Source organism: Diospyros lotus, chromosome 10, assembly GCF_014633365.1.
Source record: "Diospyros lotus cultivar Yz01 chromosome 10, ASM1463336v1, whole genome shotgun sequence".
Lineage (NCBI taxonomy): Eukaryota > Viridiplantae > Streptophyta > Magnoliopsida > Ericales > Ebenaceae > Diospyros > Diospyros lotus.
Window position 1 is genome coordinate 33,124,028 of NC_068347.1, and position 19,948 is coordinate 33,143,975.

Genomic DNA, 19,948 nt, shown 5'->3' on the forward strand with positions numbered 1-19,948 from the left:
AAGAGACTTAAAATTAATATTAAATTTATGCCATAGAAAACGCGCCACGCATGGCTGGCAACTCAATGATAAAGGATAAACGTCAAACAGTTATTATTGTGAAATTAATTAATTAATTATCAATAACATTAATCATTATTTTAAGATAATAATTAAAGTTTATTTTTAAAAGGGGCCTCCTCCATGTGGTGGAATTGACTTGAGAAATTAGTTGAACAAATGCATTAATAAATTTCACTTAGAATAATTTAGAAAACACGCTTAATTAGAATACTTTGTAATGTTTTTATACTTTGCTTGTATGCACAAAAGGAACTTCGAATCGAGACTTTTCAAGGGTATATATATGTTTTATAAATAATATTAAAATTTATTAGTTATCAAGACTTTTTTAAAAAATATATATATATCTTACAAATAATATTAAAGTTTATTTAGTCATCATAAATATATATATATATTTATATATATATTAGAGGCATATTTTTCAAAAAAACAATCCAATGCATTCTAAGTGGGAATTTATTAAAGCATTTGCTCCATTCTACCACATGGGGAGGCCCCTTTTGATACTTTTCTAATATTAATATATATATCCCTTTATTATGAACCACTCATTAGATGCATTCTCAAGCTCACTACTCAATCGTTGAATCCTCCATTAGCCGTACAAACTGCCATTAAACTCCAGAATTCGACACCCTCTTGACTGACACAAGAAAAGAAGAGCAAGAAGGCGGCAAGTAAGTTTCTGAACAGCACCTAATTTTGTCTTGATCCGTTTTAGAAAAACTAGCCAAGTGCATCAGCATGCACCAAGCAAGAATTTTAAAAATTTATTCGGTTTTAGAAAAACTGGTCTTGTGATTGCTAACGCTTTAATGGGTCAACAACCATTTGATCGTTTTTGGTTCTAGTTGCCACAAAGGACAATGGACGAGATTACTATAAAGAATGAACTAACCGTCGAAGAGGAGCAAATGGATGAGGTGAGTTCTTTGAGGAAGTTGGTAAATATTTGTACTAGATAAACATGTAAATATTTGTATAACCTCAACTCTTACAGAAGTTTAAAACTTTAATTATAAGGTGAAACTATAATATTTTCATATCATATTATTGGGAAATCTTTAGTAATATATAAATTACACACAGATTAATTAATAATAAATAAGATAACCCTACGAATAGAGTATAAAAGCAAAGAACAATGATCTAGATGCAAAATATCAAAGTTTTATTTTTTATTGTCAAAGATGATTTTCATGCCAAAGATTTATTTATTTTTTTTATTAATCCCAAATCCTTCGTAACAAAGAATTTGCTCAAATTTATGTTAAAATTATCGTTTTAAAATCATGCTTGGTAATTAGCATATCACCTGCATAAAAGAGAAAAGACTTGTACAGTCATTATTAGAAAACTTTTATTCCTAAAGACATATATAGGTCTTATGGGTGAGCATTAAATAGAAATATTTGCACTTCCAAATCAAACCAAAAATTTCAACTAATTTGGTTAGCTTGTTTGGTTCAGTTTTTTGTTATTATCTTTTCAAATTTTGGTTTTTTTTCGAAAAATGGGTTAAACATTACTTAACTAATTAAAATATATAAAACCCTAAATTATTAATTAAAAAATAAATGTTAGGATAGAATGATCCATTTTAAAATAATAACAAGCGAGATGAATTTTAATTATTTTTTATGAAATAGTGTATGGGGTACTGTGAATCTCAATGAAAAAAAATTAATTTTAAAAATACTGTCAGTATATATTACTCATACTTTGATGTGATTTTAAAAGTTAAATTTTTGATCTTTTATAACTTAAATTTAAACGTGTATTTTTAAATTCAAATATATATACGAGGTTGTTAAAATCGTAAAATCGTAAGAGGGTTTTCGACATGTAAGATCGTAAAATCAAGTGCGATTCAATTTCAAAATCGTAAAATCATAAGGGTTTTTGATACACAAAAAATCATAAAATCGTACCCGTAAAATCGGGAGTTTAACAACCATGTATGTATATTTATTTATTTTAATTATTTATGAATTTTTTTTTACAATAAAGCAATTTATATATATTCATGCCTTGTTGCCATATTCAAAAAGATTTTAAAAAATTTAGAATTCATAAAATATAGAATTTTAATGTCCTAAAACTTAATTTTGGTACCTTGTGCATATGGTGTTGTAAGTTTTTTTTACAGAGTCAGACAAGTTGATAGACAAACTTATAGAATGGGAATTAAAAGATTAAAATGCCCTCATCTACATTGTAATGAAAAAAAAGTATTACAATATAAGTGAGGATATTTTAATTTTTTAATAAAATATAAAAATATTTAAATATATATTATATTAAAAAATATATATGAATAAAAATATTTTAATTTTTAAACCCTCATATAAACTTATCTATGAATTTATCTCGCTCATATTCAAAAAAAATACCGTACAAGCAGCATTATTTTTCGTGCGCCAAATTAGTGAAAAGGACACAAAAGAACGAAAGAGCTCGTCTTTTGCTAAAGAGACTTAAAATTAATATTAAATTTATGGCATGGAAAACGTGCCATGCAAGGACGATAAAAGCATAAACGGCGAACAATGATGGGGGCATCCCCTGTATGATTTCACGTGCCCAGCGGCCCAGCCAGCCTCAGTGACCAAATTCTACCGCACGGGGGAGGGCCCACTGCTCCTTTTATTATGAACCGCTCCTTTAGCTGAGCTCACTACTCCTTCACTGAATCCTCCCACCGACGTACAACAGAAAATGCGCCATGCTAATTGGTGGTGGGATTCTGATTGGTGGGGCCCAGTTGCTCCCTTGTCTTGTTCGCAGCTGATTTGCCGTGTTTGAAAATTCAAAATTTGAATTTTCACGGATCCCGCCTTAGCAGTTATTTGAATTTTGACCGAGGGATGCGGCAGCCTGTCATGGCTGCCACTGTTTGGCTTTTTCAGATGTGACGTGGGGGCTCATTAATTTATGGCACTTCCAGGAGGTTCTTCAAGCCTAATGGAGCATTGATATAATTTAGGTTTCTTATATTTATATAGGCTTTTATGTATTTTTAGTTCTAAACATTTTGATTTGCAGGCTATTGACTTCTGTGATTGTATTCATTATTGGCTTCTTTTTTTTTTTTTTTATATGTCCAGCGATATCTTATATATTTTGATTTATACATATTTATCTTTGATAAAAAAAAACCACACCGAGACTGGCAATTGAATGATAAAAGCATAAACGCCAAATAGTTCTTATTGTGAAATTAATTAATTAATTATTAACAATATTAATTATTATTGTAAGATAATAATTAAAATTTAATAATATATTTTATTAATTAATATTAAAAATAATACACCTTATTTAAAAAAAACATATTTATTAAAAATTAATCATTAGTTAAAAAAATGATTAACTTTACCAATCAATTAATTAATTAATATGACAATTTTATATTGCACGGAAATGACAAACATTTTTTATAGGAAATGAAAATATAGAAATAGATATTTTTTTAAAAAAATAAATATAAATAAATTTTAAAATAGGAATAGAAAATATTTCATAAATATTTTTAAAATAATAAAACGACCCTATGAAATCTTTCATATAACACCTATGAAGTCTTTCATATAACACAGTGGCAGCTATCCCTCTCACATCAGCCATCACCCACCCAATCCGTATGATTTCACGTGCCCAGCCTCAGTCACCAAATTCTGCTGCATGGGGGAGGGCCCACTGCTCCTTTTATTATAAATAACTCCTTTGATTCAATCTCAAGCTCACTCCTCAGTCATTGCATCCTCCATAGCCCTGGAAACTGCCTTTAAACTCCAGAATTCGATACCCTCTTGACAGAAGGAAAGGAGAACATGGGGAAGAGAGGGGAGGAGCAAGTAAGTTCCTCGTCAGCGCTTAATTTTGTCTTGATCTGTTTATTAGATAAATTTATTGGGTTTTCATGTAATAGCTAAGTGCGTCGGTACGCATCAAAGCTCTAGTTGCTGCAAAGCTCTAATGGAAAAATCTATTATTTCCATTAATAGATTTTGCGTTATTTATAGAAATAGCTACCTTTGTTTGCCCTTTTTTTGATCTCTATATATACACAAACAGATGAATATCAAAAGTTATGTTGTGTTATTTTTATTGTTTTTATTTCATTTTTAGTTTTTAATTTTTTTAAATAATGAAAATGTATTTATTTTGTTATTTTTAAAAATAAGAAAAAAATTTATAAAGAAAATCCAAAATAATAAAATGTTGTTTTGGTTGTTTTCAATTAAAACAATCTCTAAGTTTAAAACATGAAAAACACAATTCATTTTTCATATTTTAGTTTTTAAAAAAAAAAAGAAAAAGAAAAAAATTTATTCTTAAATTTAGAAATAAAATTTTATATTTATTTAAAATTTAAAAATATAGTATATTATATTATAATTAAAAATATAGAATAATAATATATTATTAAGTCTATTATATATAATATTTAATATAAATTATCACTAGATGTTAGCAATTTATGAATTAAATTTATTATTTTATTTTAGTAGTAAAATTTTATAAAAAAGTTAATTTTATCATTTAATAATCAAACTTATTGAATAAAATATTATAAAATAATTCTTTTTAAAATTATAAAATAAACTCATCTTCTAATTTTTTATTTTAAAAAATAATTTTTTAAAATGATAAAAAAATATTTTTTAATTTTTAAAAAAAAACTATTTAAATAGAAAATTGAAAATAAATTTAAAACTCAACATTAAAAATTAAAAATGTAAAGAAAATGTAGCCTTAGATTCCAAATGGAAACCACTGGATCTATAGCGTTTGTTTGCTTGAAATTGAGCGAATTTGATTCTAGTTTTTTGAGAAAATAACAATAAATTTACATTCTTACGAGTAAAAATTTGTTGATGAGTAAAAATTTGTTGATGAGTGATGACTGAGCATGTCATCAAAAAAATTGAGCATGCCATTTCCTTCATAAGTATCACAAGCGATTTCCCTCTTCGAAAGGAAGAACTCTCCTTACATATGATGGTTTCATTTCTAGATGCATTCATGTAAAGGCCATTGAAAACTTATTGGGTTTCATGTAACACCAAAGTGCATCAGCACACACTAAGTATTTAAAAATTTAATTTATGTCTCGATTTGATTTTAAAAAAATCGATCTTGTGATTGCTTGTGCTTTCATGGGTCAGCAGCCATTTGACCATTTTTAATTCTAGTTGTCACAAAGGACAATGGACAAGACTACGAAAGAGAATAAACAAACAATTCAGAAGAGTTCTGTGGAGGAGCAAACAAATGATGAGGTGAGTTCTTAATTTGAGAAAATTGATAAGTATTTGTACTAGATAAACACTTAAAATTTTATATAACCTCAACTCTTAGAGAAGTTTAAAACTTTTATCATGAGATAAAACTCTAATATCTTCATATCATATTATTGAGAAATCTGTAGTAATAAATAAATTACACACAGATTAATAATAAATAAAATATTCCTACAAATAGAGTACAAAAGCAAAGAACAATGATGTAGATGAAAAAGATTCCTTGGATAGCTAAAGTCTTATGTTCTTATTGGCAAAATGATTCTCATGTCAAAGGTTTTTTTTTTTTTATTAGTCTCAAATCCTTCGTAACAAAAAATTTGCTCAAATTTATGTTAAAATTATAAATTGAAACTTGACAATTAGCATATCACCAACATAAAGGAAAAGGTTTGTAAAGTCATTATTAGAAAACTTTTCCTAAAGACATATATAGGCATTGTTGTTAAAATCTCGATTTTATGCGTATGATTTTACGATTTTACGATTCGAAGACCCTTAAACGATTCAAATCCTATGTAAAATCCAATTTTTGATAAAATCCTATAAAATCTCGATTTTACATTTACGATTTTACACTTTAGATATCCCTAAATGATTTTACGATTCAAAAACTTTCATTGATTTAAGTTGCAATTTAGAGGATGCTTCCAACGTCTCAATGTCACATAGCATCTGACATTGGAACTTATGCAATAAATTGTTATATTTTGCCTCTAAATTGAAACGTGATTTAACATTGATTGCATAAGTTCCAATGTCACATAGCATCTAACCTTAATTGCCTAAGTTCCAATTTACTTTATTTAAATTATAATTTTTACTTGATTTAACATTGATTGCATAAATAAATCAAGACAAACAAGTAATTAATTAATGGATCACCAAATCCTAAATCGGGATTTTACTTGATTTAATTAATGTTAAATCAAGAAAAAAATGCAACATAAATCTAATGGAAGACGTTGAAAGAATCCTCTAAAGAATTTTAAGCTATATTTTACCTTTAAATTACCTATATTTTGTCTCTAAATTGCCTATACCAACCTGTTAGTTTTTGAGTTATATTTTGGAAGTATCATCTTTTGAACTATAATAAGGAATAATCAGGTTATTAAAAAATATTAATTCATTTTCTACAAAATCTTACGATTTTACGATTCGATTTTACGATCCGATTTTATGGACACTTTTTCGATCCCACTTAAAATCTCGATTTTAACAACCTTGTATATAGGTCTTATGGGTGAGCATTACTTAGAAATATTTGCACTTCCAAATCAAACCAAAAATTTCAACTAATTTGGTTAGGTTATTTGGTTTAGTTTTGGTTATTATCTTTTCAATTTTTGATTTTTAATTTTCAAATATGGTTTAAACATTACTTAATTAATTTAAATATATTAAACCCTAAATTTTTAATTAGAAGAGAAACATTAGGATAGATCCACCCATCTTAAAATGATAACAAGCAAGATGAATTTTAGTTAACTTTTATGAAATAGTATATAGGATACTAACACTATAAGTATTTATTATTCATATTTTGATTGGATTTTCATAGTTAAAATTTTGATCTTACATGACGTAAATTGAAACGTGTATTTTAAAATTGAATTATGTATATATATTTATTTATTTTAATTATTCATGAATTTCTTTTTGGTAATAAAACCATTAATATATATATTCATGCATTGTTGCCATATTCAAAAGGATTTCAGAAGGTTTAGAATTCATAAATTATAGATCAATTTTAACAAGCATGATGAATTTTAGTTAATTTTTATGAAATAGTATATAGGATACTAATACTAATTATTTAATGTTGCAGAAAACAATTCCAGAATGGATCACAACTAAAAACAAAATCGATGATAATAGCACTGTAAGTATATATTATTCATATTTTGTTTGGATTTTAATGGTTAAAACTCTGATTTGATGTAAATTAAAACGTATATTTTTAAATTGAATTATGTATATTTATTTATTTTAATTATTCATGATTTTTTTTTTCTTTTTTGGGTAATGAATCCATTTATTATATATTCATGCATTGTTGTCATGTTCAAAAGGATTTCAGAAGGTTTAGAATTCATAAAGTATAGAGTTTTATTAATGTTGTCAAAACTTAATTTTAGGACATCGTGAATAAGGTGTTGCTCCGTATTCTGGAAAAGGCGAAAAAATACTATGATGATGATTCCTTTCGGATACTTTTGAGGAGACTACATGTCAATGATATGTCTATGGGTAATTATGAACCAATGGTGGTCAGAATTGGTCTAAATAAGTGGGACACAGCCGAGGCAGACGTAATGGAGTCCCATAAACTCCGATACACGTATAATTTTTTTGAGCGTACAGATATTAATTTGGAGCAATTCCTAAGGGCCAATTTCTCCGCTATCATTGTTTCAATAATGGAGTCTAAGTTAACCAACAATCGGAGTAACCTTGATGATGATGTGTTGATGGAAATGCTCATTCTTGATGGTTGCTTCATCATCGAGTTGTTTTTGAAAAACAATGACTCAAAGAAAAAACACTCTGATGTACTTTTTTCGTCAAAATTGCTTCTGATGGCCTTATGTCGAGACTTGCTTTTATTGGACAACCAACTACCCTTCCTGGTCCTCCAAATCTTGTTCGAAAAAAGTGGGCTTATGGAGAAATTGGGTCAACATGATGGCTACCACCCCGACCTCATCGAATTGGCCTTCAAGTTTCTAAAGCGTATTCTTCCAACCAAAAAACTAGACAAAACACTTGTCAGCGATACCCCTACCGATCTCCAAAGCGTAGTATATGAGGGTTTGAGTTGGTTGAGACTCGAAGCTAATAATAATTCTAATTCCAACAATGACCATGATGAGGAAGATAGGGATGATAAATGGGACTTGGTGAAATCCGCAACTGAGCTTCATGAGTTTGGAGTTGAGTTCAAAATGGTGGATACAGAAAATTTCATCGACATAAAGTTTACGAAAGAGGGAGTATTGGAAATCCCACGCATACTCATCCGATATGGCACAGCATATTCCATCAACATGCTACTCCAGGTGGAGAATAATTTTTTCTACAATATTAATAATTTGGATGAGCAAAAGTGGCTTAGCGACTACCTATGGTTCATGAACAGCTTGGTGAAATCCCCTAGTGATGTTCAATTACTTTGCCATGAAAAGATCATTGACAACCTATCGGAGCTACCTGATGATGCCGCCATTCACAAGTTTTTGAAAGATTTATACGCGTCTCTGATGATCTCTCCTGCTAACTTCAACTACATCCAAGTTTGCAAGGATCTGAATTCGCATTGCAAACGTCGACAAAACTATTGGATGGCGATATTGAAGAGGGATTACTTCAGCAGCCCGTCGACAATTATCTCCTTCTATGCTGCTTCCCTGTTACTTGTTCTCACTATTGTGCAAACTGTATTTTCTGTTGCCTCATACTACAAAGATCAGGGCGGATCGCGTCGCGGGGGGTAGGCGCGGGCTACAGCCCATGCCCACTCCAGCCCTAACCCAAATCTGTCATGGGATTTGTACCATTGAAAGCTGAAATGATTTTTGGATTTGGAGACTAGTCCTCTCCCAGATCCATCATTAGATCCATCTTTGACAAAGATGGCTAGCCAAAACTAGTAATTAAATTAAATGCACATACCTTCAACTGTTTCTTATATAATAAATCTTGTGTGTGTGTGTGTGTGTTGTTTGTTGAAAATTAATTTGAATTTCTTATATAATAAATCTTGTGTGTGTGTGTGTTGTTTGTTGAAAATTAATTTGAATTTCTTATATAATAAATCTTGTGTGAGTGTGTTGTTTGTTGAAAATTAATTTGAATTTTCTAAAAGCATGTGTCTTGGTTTATGTGTGTGCAACTTCAATGTTAGTTTATTAATTATTGTTTGTCTATTAATTATTATGGTTCATGTAATTAATGTAATTCATGAATGAATTTATGTACTTAGATTTTAAGATAGGTTAATTACACCAATAATCACTCAATTTTATATTCTGTTATTGTTTGGTGACTGAATTTTGAAATGTTACCTGTTAGTCATTAATATTTCAAAACTGTTACTACTTAATTATTGAACTTTAAAATATTACCTACTAGACACTAATATTTCAAAATCGTTTCTCATCCGTCACTCGTGAACTTAAAGTTTAATGACTAGCGAGTAACAGGTAAGAAACTATTTTGAAATATTAATGATTAATAGGTGACATTTTAAAATTCAGTGATTAAGCAGTAATATTTTTAAAATATTAGAACAGGTAATATTTCAAAGTTCAATTATCAAACAGTAACATAATGCAAAATTGAGTTATTATTGATGTAATTAACCTAGAGTCATGTTTATACCTATAAATACACCATTGTATGGGGGGAGAGAAAGAGAAAGCATTGTGAAATAGTCACTACGAAAGTAGAGCTCTTTCTAGAATAAATTTAGGCTATAATTAAGCTAGCTAGCACCCAAACACAGACACTACACACACACGCAAATATCTCTTCTTCTTCTTTCAGTTGTGGAGAAGGGGAGAAAGAGAGTAGTGATGATTGGAAACAATTTTTCAAATATAAGAATCAATAACTAAAAGTTTTGGGTGTTCAAAGTGAAAGACTCACATATTTTTAAACATATTTTCTTTGAATTTACTATGTCTAAATATTGAGTCCCTATGATCCTCGCTCCTTGATGTATTTAAATATCAAGATATCAGATACACTTGAGTGCCACGCGTGTTTTACAGTTTTCGTGGAGTTAATGGCGTCAAACAACTTAGTAGGGTTGGGCCAGCCCCTAGCCCTAATAAGACAGGCTGAGCCTAGGCTTAGTCCATTAGCACAAAATAGGGCCCTACTCGACCCATGAGCCCACCTAGAGTAAGCCAAGCCAGGCCCTGGCTTGAAAGTCTTAATGGGCCAAGCCCAACAAAAGTCTACAAGACCAACTCATTTTTAAAATAATTTTAAAAATATATTTATTTAATTAATAACTTAAATGTAAAAATATTTTTAAAATGAAAATTCCTACTTGTAAAATAAAAATTTTAAATGTAGAAGTTAGAAGTTTGAAAATTAAAAATTTTAATAGTTTATAATTTCACTTTTAAAATACTGTTGAATTATTTTAATATTTTGAATTCGAACTCCAACAATTGTGTATGAGATATATATTTATTTATGTATTTAGAATATTTTAAAATAATTATATCATTTTGTGTATGAGATATAAATTATTAGGAATTTATTGATTCTCATTATGAATTTGTCACATTATTTATATAATTTTTAAAATATTAGGGTTATTAAATTAAATATCAATAATTCAAATTTAAAATTAAATTATTCATTATTTTATTTTTTACATAATTAAATTTTGATTGGATCCAATAGGCCGAGCATATGAGCCCACGAGTTCAAGTTGAGCTGAGCCCTTGAACAGGTTGCGCCACAAGCCCAAAGATGCTAAGCCCACCCAACCTTATATAATTAGTGAGTCTAGTCGAGCCCAACCCATTATAGTAATGAGTCGGGTTGGGCTGGACCCATTATTGTACTATAATTTTTGGTAAAATACATTCAGAGCCCTTTAGATTTGGGATAAAAAACAAAATATTATTCCTTATATAAAAAAATTACAGTGACTACTCAAAATATTTATGGATATTTGATAACAAGTTTTCATTGATTATTATTAAGTCTTTTCTAATATTTGTTTCAATACACAAAAAAAATGATAAACGTTCATACTAACATGTATAAAAAGATTTAAACTTACAATCTCATAATAATTACGAAGGGTTGATCACCACCTCGACTACTTTAAAAAAAAATTTATTTTTATTTTTGTATAAGTAAACTATTTTTATTGTATCTCATTTATCTTATCATCTCATATATTTTTTAATAATATTATTTAAAAATAATATTTTGGTATTCACAGAATTATAATTATTTTTTAAAAAAATTAATAACACTCGTCTTAAAAGTACCAAATCTGAATAATATTTTTGTATATTTTTCTATCCAAAACATTTGGTATAAAAGGATCTCCAACTGGCAACTTCTAATTTGGCTTTGGCCCAAGTCAGCATTTTTCTGTCTTTTTTTTTTATTTTCTTTTAACTTGAGGTATCCTGATCTTTGCCTGATTAGTTCTCAAAAAGGTCAGTCTCGCCTCAACCCCCAAAATTCAAATAAATCACGATATAATTTTCATATAATTTCGTCTTTGTCTTTGTTTGTACGAGGAGAGGAGAATTCATAAATTAGTTACAGATGGAACTCTTTCCTCATTGAAACTCCGGCCTCTATGCAACGGTCTCTCTCTCTCTCTCTCCATCAGCCAGTACCTCAAAACAAAAATCCAATTTCAGACATCAATTGTCTCTTCCAGGATTGCCTGAATGAATCTAGAAAATCCGAAGCTCAAAACACATGAAGAAAACGCAATTTCAAAGTGAACAAATAGGTAACCTTTCAGCAATTCCTTCTCCAATGTTATGCGCCTCAGTTTCATCCATCTGTGTACGTTTTTCATCTCAAACCTATGTAATTTTGATTACCTAATTTTGTCGTGCTTTTTTTTTTTTTTTGTCTTCGCACCGTTCTCTTGATTCGTCTTTGAACGTTCATTTCTTAGTTTGTGCTTTAACTCATAGGTTGATGATAATCCTCAATTTCTGCGTCAGTTGAATTTGCACGTTTGTCTATGGAATTCCACTGGAAATCAATCCGAGGAGCAAATTGGGAGTGAATACATGATTTGATTAGGGATTAAGGTCGTTTGTAAATTTGAATATTTTTGTGGATTGGAAAAAGGCATTCCTCGTTGAGTATGATTGATCACTACCTATAAGTTGGGGGTAAACTGAGACGGGTTCCAAGTAGATATTGTACATCGTCTGAAACTTTTTGATTCTTGGCACATTTTTGAGCTGCCTGTGAAGGTGGCCATTTGAATATCGACAATTGAGGAATTCAACTAGACAGTAGTTTGCATTGAATTTGTAGATATGTTGGACTTTTGTGTTTCGCTTTTTGTTGCTCTTCCAACAGTGATTTGCAAACCAAGCATTCATTTTGATGGGGAATTTATAAGGATCAGAAGGCTAGATAATGCTGAGGCAAACTTAGTCCGTGTTAGATTTCATTTCACTGGAGATCACGAAAAGAGAAATGCTTATGCGCACAGTTAAAGTGATTGTTGGCTTTAAAGTGACACCATGGCAAGTGAAGTTCCTGGTACTTCAGGCCAACAGTTCAAAAATCATACAGGCAAGGTGGTGCCAATTGATGAATTTTTTGTCGATAAAGGTGTACATAATGTTTCCATACAGACTGGTGAGGAATTTTCGTTGGAGTTCCTAAGGGATCGTGTTTCGCCAAGATTGGAACCATATCCTGATGTGGATCAGCAACAGCTTCCAAGAGTTGGATCTAACTTTTTTCAGAATAATCAACTGCTGTATGAGGATCTTACTAGTCCTATTGGGATAAGAAGGCAAGATCCAGAGAGTCAGACAGATCTTTTAGATTTTGTTCCTGGGAAATTATATGCATCTGAACTAGAGCAGAAGGCTTATTCAGATATCATGAGCAATTATCACAGGGATTACAGTGCCAGTGGCCAACAGCCAGCCAAGATTTTGGATGAAATGAATTATAATCAAGCAGGTGCTGCTCCAACTGGCCTACCCCTTCATGGGTCAGGCTCTCCTCAGTTACATCAGCCATCTGGCCATAGGTCAGGATCATCAAACGGCCATTTTGCTGCCAAGGTGAAATTTCTATGCAGCTTCGGAGGAAGAATATTACCTAGGCCAGGTGATGGGAAACTCAGATATGTTGGAGGGGAGACACGGATTATATCAATCAGGAAAAATCTGACTTTTAATGAACTATTGAAGAAAACTTCTGCAATTTGCACTCAACCTCACACCATCAAGTACCAGCTTCCCGGTGAAGATCTTGATGCACTTATATCTGTTTCTTCTGATGAAGATCTTGGTCATATGATAGAGGAGTATCATGATTTAGGGAGAGGTTCTCAAAGATTACGGTTATTTCTTGTATCTTTGGCTGATGCTGAAAGCCAATGCTCTTTTGAGGCTACTGTGCAACAGAGAGATGCTGATTACCAATATGTTGTAGCAGTTAATGGAATGCTGGACCCAGGTCACCGGAGGAGCTCTAGTGGGCAGAGTCCGTCAAGTCAAGCAAGCCAGTGGGGAAATACCTTAGATTGCAGTCCAACTTTCCTCATTGATCCCCCCACTTTCTTTCATCCATTGGAGGGTAATAGAGGCATCTCGCCAACTTTTTCATTGACTCTCTCAAGCCCTTCCACTCAGTTCCGTAGTACACTCCCCACAGCAAACATATCATGCAATCAATCTCCTCCTTTATCTCCTCTGCCAGGTCAGCATAGAGATCCTACAAATACCCACTTGCAGCTATATGATGATGGTGCATTCCCTGAAGCCCATGAAAGAAAAGGTCCTTATGTTATGGACCAGACATCATATGGAAATTCCTATTGTCTTGATGCAACTGACCATTTTCATAATCAAACTCTTGAACCTTTGAAGGCAGTGAACTATGATCAGCCTAATAAACATTTGATTGAAACCAACCAGACTCGTGAAGTACATTTTCATAGTCACAAACCCGGTAAAGATTTTACCCCTCCTCCACTCTGTGGTCAAGGTGATATGGGCCATAAGAATATGGGCTTGCAGTTTAAGTTCATCACTGCTGATTATCCAACAGATCTGTATCCTGGACCTCAGAAGCCACTGTCTCATGCCTTCTCTGACTCACAATTGCAGCGTGAAGAGAAGTCCATTTCCCACTTGGAACGTGGGAACATCCCAGGATACCCATTGAATTTCAAAATGGAAAAATCACCTTCCTTTGCTATGTCCAGTACATCTCAAGAATGCCAATCTGCTAAAAATGAGAATAAGGAGCAGGATCAATATAAGTTGGAAAGGATGGACAAGCAAGACGCTTTTTTGGGTTTTGACAGTAATCATTTTGATGAAAATGGGAATCCCCAGTGGCATGCTAATGTGGCTGAACAACACATCATTAACTGCTATCAAAATTCCACACCACAGCAAGAGTTATTAGTCTCTGAGAACACCAGCCAGAAAACTACAGAGGATCAGCAGGATTTTTTGACGTGGATGATAACTAGTGGAAGATGTTCTGATGGATTTCCTGGAATACAAACTGTTCCATTTCAGGGCATGAATGGAAAAGAAGTCATTCTTGGAAGCCCTACATTTATACCTGAGATTGCACAAGATTCATCTGGTTCAAGTGTAAACTTACATGAGAATGACCCTCCTGTCGACCTTTTCCTTTGGAATTCAGGAACGGTTGCTAGTTTAGGTAGAGCAATTCATCTCCTTGAGGAGGAGACACTGAAACATCAGGATAGTAGTGTTCCAACACTAGGCCCTGAGGGACACTCTTATGCAGAATTAAAATTTGGAGATGCCACCTTTATCCAATCAAAGATCTCAGATAACCACCTTCAGAATAGTGCATCAAAATCAGCAGCTATTATTGAAGATGTAACTAACAATATGCCTAGTGATATCCCATCATCCTCGGCAGTTCCACATGTAAAAGAGGAAACCAGTGATAAAATTTCATCTCATAGGGAAAAAGAAATTGAGAGTTCTGCCCCAGAATCTGATTTCAAGGTAAATGTCAAGCAACATTTACCTTTTGATAAATGTCAAGCAACATCCATTATGGCATGACTATAGCATCCCTTTTAGATTGGAATTGGATGGTCCACCCTGTGATTGTGGATTTCGCAAAATTTCTATCTTTTCCCATCATTTATTGTTTTGGGTTTTGATATCATGGTTCATGTCTTATTGGGAATTTTGAATCACTACCTATGTTTTGTAGAATGTTAAAGATGAAGGTGAAGAAAAGAATGAATCTGTGAGTGATGCTGCAAAGGGGGAATCTATAAGTGATGCAACAATCGCTGAAATGGAAGCAGGCATCTACGGTTTGCAGGTTCAAAAACTAAATTCTAATCCATCTATGCATGATGAAACCCTTTTTGTATTGCAATCTCTCTCTCTCTCTCTCTCTCTCTCTCTCTTTATATATATATATATATATATACACACACACACGTATACAGGTTTAGAGTGCCATGAAATCCATCTCTATCACATAAAGTGACGATGCATGCTAAAATGTTTTCTTACTGCTAAATTTTTTATCACCAACTCATCTGAAAGCTTAAGCTATTTAGTGAGAAGGGTAATTTATCTTTTTACATTATTATTTTTACTCTTAAAACATCCCCTCTGGTATTGCCAGACTTTACTACGTATCTAGACCAAACATGGCCGATTATTTAAATATCGGGTAGGCAATGAGATTGCCTACTCGAGTTCCAAGTTAAATTGTTGACTACTAACTTGTCTAAAAGCTTAGGCTAAAAGAGGGAAGGGTAACTTTATCTCTTTGCATTATTATTTTTACTCTCAGCCCTTATGAAAATAACAACCTATTGTTCATTGAAAGTAGAAAATTCCACAAAGATGGCACGTACAATACGTTGATGACAAGATATGCACTAGTTCCTATACGTGAATGTGTTGAATCCTGATTTTATGTTGCACTTGGGCTTCCTCCACTGATGTTTGTTTTACAAATTTTTCCTATTGAGGTAGAAGAGTATGTCTTTTTTCTCCCTCTCATCACCCATAAAATTTACTTGAATTCATGCCTGAGAGGTCAAAAATAGAAGCGATTCAGTTGTTAAGGACATTGCTGGATGTTTAGGAAGGAAAAGCCTCTTCATTACACTGCATTAATAGTAAAATTCAAAGAGAACTGGTTTTTAAAGAGGGAAAATTGGAAATGTTTGTTGAACATGGAGATCAATAATTTGAGTTGAACTTATAGAGAAGATTAGAACTCTTATCACAATGCTAGAAACATTTAACATGGGTTCTTTTTTGGTTCTGGGGAATTTTAATTTTGTAACAAGCCTATGAATGAGATGTAGATTTTTTTTTTTTTTTTTTTTTTTTGGGGGGGGGTGTAGAGAGAGAGAGAGCTTGCAAGGTATTGTGAGCCCAGAAAGGAGTCCTGATGGTCCACTTCATAACCATCCCTAGATATCATGAACTGTTTTTTGCTTCATTGACTACTGATGTGCCACAGTTTGTGATGTAGGACACATGGAAGATGAGTTTTCAGCCAGGAGGATTGGAACAAGGCCAATCAGTGTAAAAAATGAGCGTATGGGTAAAATGGTAATTTGGATTATATTCTCCAAAATGGGCTAAAATTCTTTAAGTCAATCTAGTATTAGCCCAACAAACTATGCTGACTCCTCCAGTAATGAGAATGCTTGATTTCAAGAAAATTACACCATTTAGGGTATCAAAATAGGAAACTTTCTTTTGTCCTAAAAGAGTCCAATTTCAGATATTGTATTTTCCAAACTTCCTTTGACTTCAGAGAATAAAATCCGGTCTGAGATCAAAACTTTCCATTTTTGTTATTTTCATTTTTTTTATGTATTTGTTCTTCTAGAAAGATTTTGGATTGTGATTGTTGAATTTTGGGATGAGAAACTTTCTAACCAAAAAAAAAATTATTATTTTCCTCACACTTTTTCACTCAACTGGAATGGTTTAATTCCAGTAAACATGACTCTTCAAAATCTTTTCATACACTCTAAATCTAATAAAAAACACAAACTTTTAAACATTTAATTACACAATCCTAGGTGCACAATTCATTGTTTCAGAAAAAGTATTACCATTCAGCACTCCTCATTGACACTTTTGCTGGTTATACCCGACTGAAATCTTTGGAACTCAAATCTAGCCTTTGGTAAAAATTGTCTGCAAGCTGAGCTTCTGAACTACGGTGGGTCAAACAAACATCCTTTCCATTTTCTGCTTCTTTGACCACACGATATGTGGTATGGATGTACTTTGTTCTGCCGTGATTAACTACTGGATTCTTAGCTATTTCACCTGCTGACCTATTATCACAAAAAACTTCAGTACCTTCCTGCTGCCAAAATCCCAAATCTGTCAGAATTTTTCTCACTCAAATGGTTTGATTCACAGCTGCTCTTGCTTCCAAGTATTCTGCTTCAGCAGTAGACTGAGCCATGGTTTCTTGTTTCTTTGAACTCTAGGAAAGGACACTCGAATCAATAATAAAAGCATAACCACTGTCTCTTGTTCCTTTGATTTCTACCAGAGTTGAATTCTCTACCTAATAGGTTTCATTGAATCCCTTTCAACTGACTGCCATACAAGAGCCATCAACAACACTCTCTTAAAATGCAAATGGACAAAGGCATACTGTACTAAACATAACTTTTTTAATTCTTTGCTGAAGATTATTAAACACTACCATAGATCACATTCATGGACTAGATTGCTGTATCAGTGGCAGAAATTTCTTGATTACGGTTGCTGTATAATGCTTCCATGGATGACAGACCACATTTGAGATTAAGATGGCTTAGACATTACCTGAGGATTTGTAATTGGTTATCTCCTATTCATTTATCTATTACTTGCTCTTCTTTTCTTCAGAAAAGAAGGGCAAAAAAGAAGAGTATGAACAGAAAAGAAGTAAAGAAAGTTTGCTTGCACTTTTAACTGAATACCTCATCCATTGATGTCCAGATCATAAAGAATGCTGATCTTGAAGAGCTATTGGAGTTGGGATCTGGTACATATGGAACAGTTTATCATGGAAAGTGGAGGGGAACCGATGTTGCAATCAAGAGAATAAAAAAGAGCTGTTTTGCTGGAAGATCATCAGAGCAAGAACAGTTGGTGCGCTCCCCCAACCTAACGACAGAAAACACTGAAATTCCTTTACGGCACCTACACTAATTATGATTTCTGTACTTCATGCGTAATTCAATAATCCGTTTTGATCCATAGACGCATTGTACATGTACAACTGATTTGCTTAAACAGTAATGTATAATTTCGCTTCTTCAACAGACGAAAGACTTTTGGAGGGAGGCTCAAATCCTATCAAATCTTCATCATCCAAATGTAGTGGCATTTTATGGGGTAGTTCCAGATGGGCCAGGAGGAACATTGGCAACTGTTACTGAATTCATGGCCAATGGATCGCTACGACACGTCCTAGTGAAAAAGAAACGGTGAGTTGGTTCATATTTACATCTTCCCTTCGCAACTCTTACTAAGAAACGTTTAATGGAGTCTTGTAATTGTTCCAGCAAAGCGCTAGATTGGCGTAAAAAGCTTATAGTTGCAATGGATGCATCTTTTGGCATGGAGTACTTGCATCTGAAAAACATCATTCATTTTGACCTGAAATGTGACAATTTGCTTGTCAATCTGGGAGATTCACAGCGACCGATATGCAAGGTAATCACAGAAGAAAGGACGCTTGTCACCACCAAGCGATCGACAAAATTTATATTAGTAATACGTCTTAACAGAAAAGCTTTGCTCTCTGGAATTCCAAGTTCATGGAAGCTTTTCGAGAGAGCAAATCACCTGCATCCATTCACTTCCCAAATTGATTATGTCTGTCATCTTCAATTTGCCTTTAGTAAACGTGTTGCTGGCGACCACCATCACAGGTTGGAGATTTCGGCTTATCAAGAATCAAACGCAATACGCTTGTGTCCGGTGGTGTACGAGGAACACTTCCATGGATGGCACCAGAGCTACTTAATGGAAGTAGCATTCGGGTTTCTGAGAAGGCAAGAATCGAAAAATCCTATTACTTCATCATGAATATGATAAAGACTGCAATTCTTGTTCTCTTTGTTTCATTTTCATGGATTGAAACTACAGGTTGATGTGTTCTCTTTTGGCATCACAATGTGGGAGATCTTGACTGGGGAGGAACCCTATGAAGACATGCATTGTGGTGCTATCATTGGTAAGATTTTTTGTCCCCCCCAACCCTTGCAAACCAAGAAGCTGGGTTTGCTGCCTCGTGTATTAAAAATACCGTTTTATATTTACCTTCTCTTCTCGGGTTTCTGTTTGCTGTGAAGGTGGAATTGTGAGTAATGCGCTGCGGCCCCCAGTGTCAGAAAGCTGCAATCCAGAGTGGAGAAAGCTGATGGAAGAATGTTGGTCGCCTGACCCAGCAGCCAGGCCATCATTCACAGAGATAACAAACAGGCTTCGTGACATGTCTATGGCGCTCCAGACAAAGCGGCATAATCAGGGAACCAGATGAGATGAGAGGCTAAGAAAAATTAAAGAAAATCGGCCAGTTTTCCATCCTTTGGTGAGTTGAATGTGTAAAGAGAATAGACTCCATTCAAAGGAGCTTTGCTAGAGTAAATATTTATAGCATCAAGGTATACTGAAATCCCACCATATTTGTTCCTTTGTTCCATTATAAACAATTATTCATGGCATATTTTCCCTATTATTCAATGGCTATTTTATGATTAAAGGGGCATTTTTCAGTTTTCGCTTCCTATAAATTGAAAACAGAGTTTGTCATTTGGAAGTTTCACCTTTCAACCAGCA

General features: G+C 32.8%; 2 protein-coding genes and 1 long non-coding RNA gene across 9 annotated transcripts; all 3 read left to right on the forward strand.

The window, feature by feature from the left end:
* Positions 1–525: 525 nt before the first annotated feature.
* LOC127811354 (uncharacterized) lies at positions 526–3,115 on the forward strand. The gene is made up of 2 exons (XR_008025653.1): positions 526–743; positions 918–3,115. It is a non-coding gene; the product is annotated as an uncharacterized LOC127811354 (long non-coding RNA).
* A 618-nt stretch (positions 3,116–3,733) lies between these two features.
* LOC127811350 (UPF0481 protein At3g47200-like) lies at positions 3,734–9,200 on the forward strand. Of its 3 annotated transcripts, none has more exons than XM_052351120.1 (4): positions 3,734–3,923; positions 5,238–5,351; positions 7,207–7,260; positions 7,517–9,200. In XM_052351120.1, exons 2-4 carry the CDS (start codon positions 5,280–5,282, stop codon positions 8,870–8,872), a joined length of 1,482 nt encoding a protein of 493 aa, XP_052207080.1. In that variant the 5' UTR covers positions 3,734–3,923; positions 5,238–5,279; the 3' UTR covers positions 8,873–9,200. The 3 variants fall into 3 exon arrangements, with proteins under 3 accessions (XP_052207080.1, XP_052207079.1, XP_052207078.1); XM_052351119.1 differs by having other exon boundaries at positions 3,736–3,923; positions 5,241–5,351; XM_052351118.1 differs by having other exon boundaries at positions 3,736–3,923; positions 5,265–5,351.
* Positions 9,201–11,595: 2,395 nt separating this feature from the next.
* On the forward strand, positions 11,596–19,871 carry LOC127811349 (uncharacterized). 5 transcript variants are annotated; one of them, XM_052351111.1, is made up of 9 exons: positions 11,598–11,930; positions 12,065–15,118; positions 15,333–15,446; positions 18,101–18,253; positions 18,428–18,591; positions 18,670–18,820; positions 19,039–19,161; positions 19,256–19,343; positions 19,462–19,871. In XM_052351111.1, exons 2-9 carry the CDS (start codon positions 12,629–12,631, stop codon positions 19,647–19,649), a joined length of 3,471 nt encoding a protein of 1,156 aa, XP_052207071.1. In that variant the 5' UTR covers positions 11,598–11,930; positions 12,065–12,628; the 3' UTR covers positions 19,650–19,871. The 5 variants fall into 5 exon arrangements, with proteins under 5 accessions (XP_052207077.1, XP_052207071.1, XP_052207075.1 ...); XM_052351115.1 differs by having other exon boundaries at positions 12,095–15,118; XM_052351112.1 differs by having other exon boundaries at positions 11,598–11,874.
* Positions 19,872–19,948: the final 77 nt, after the last annotated feature.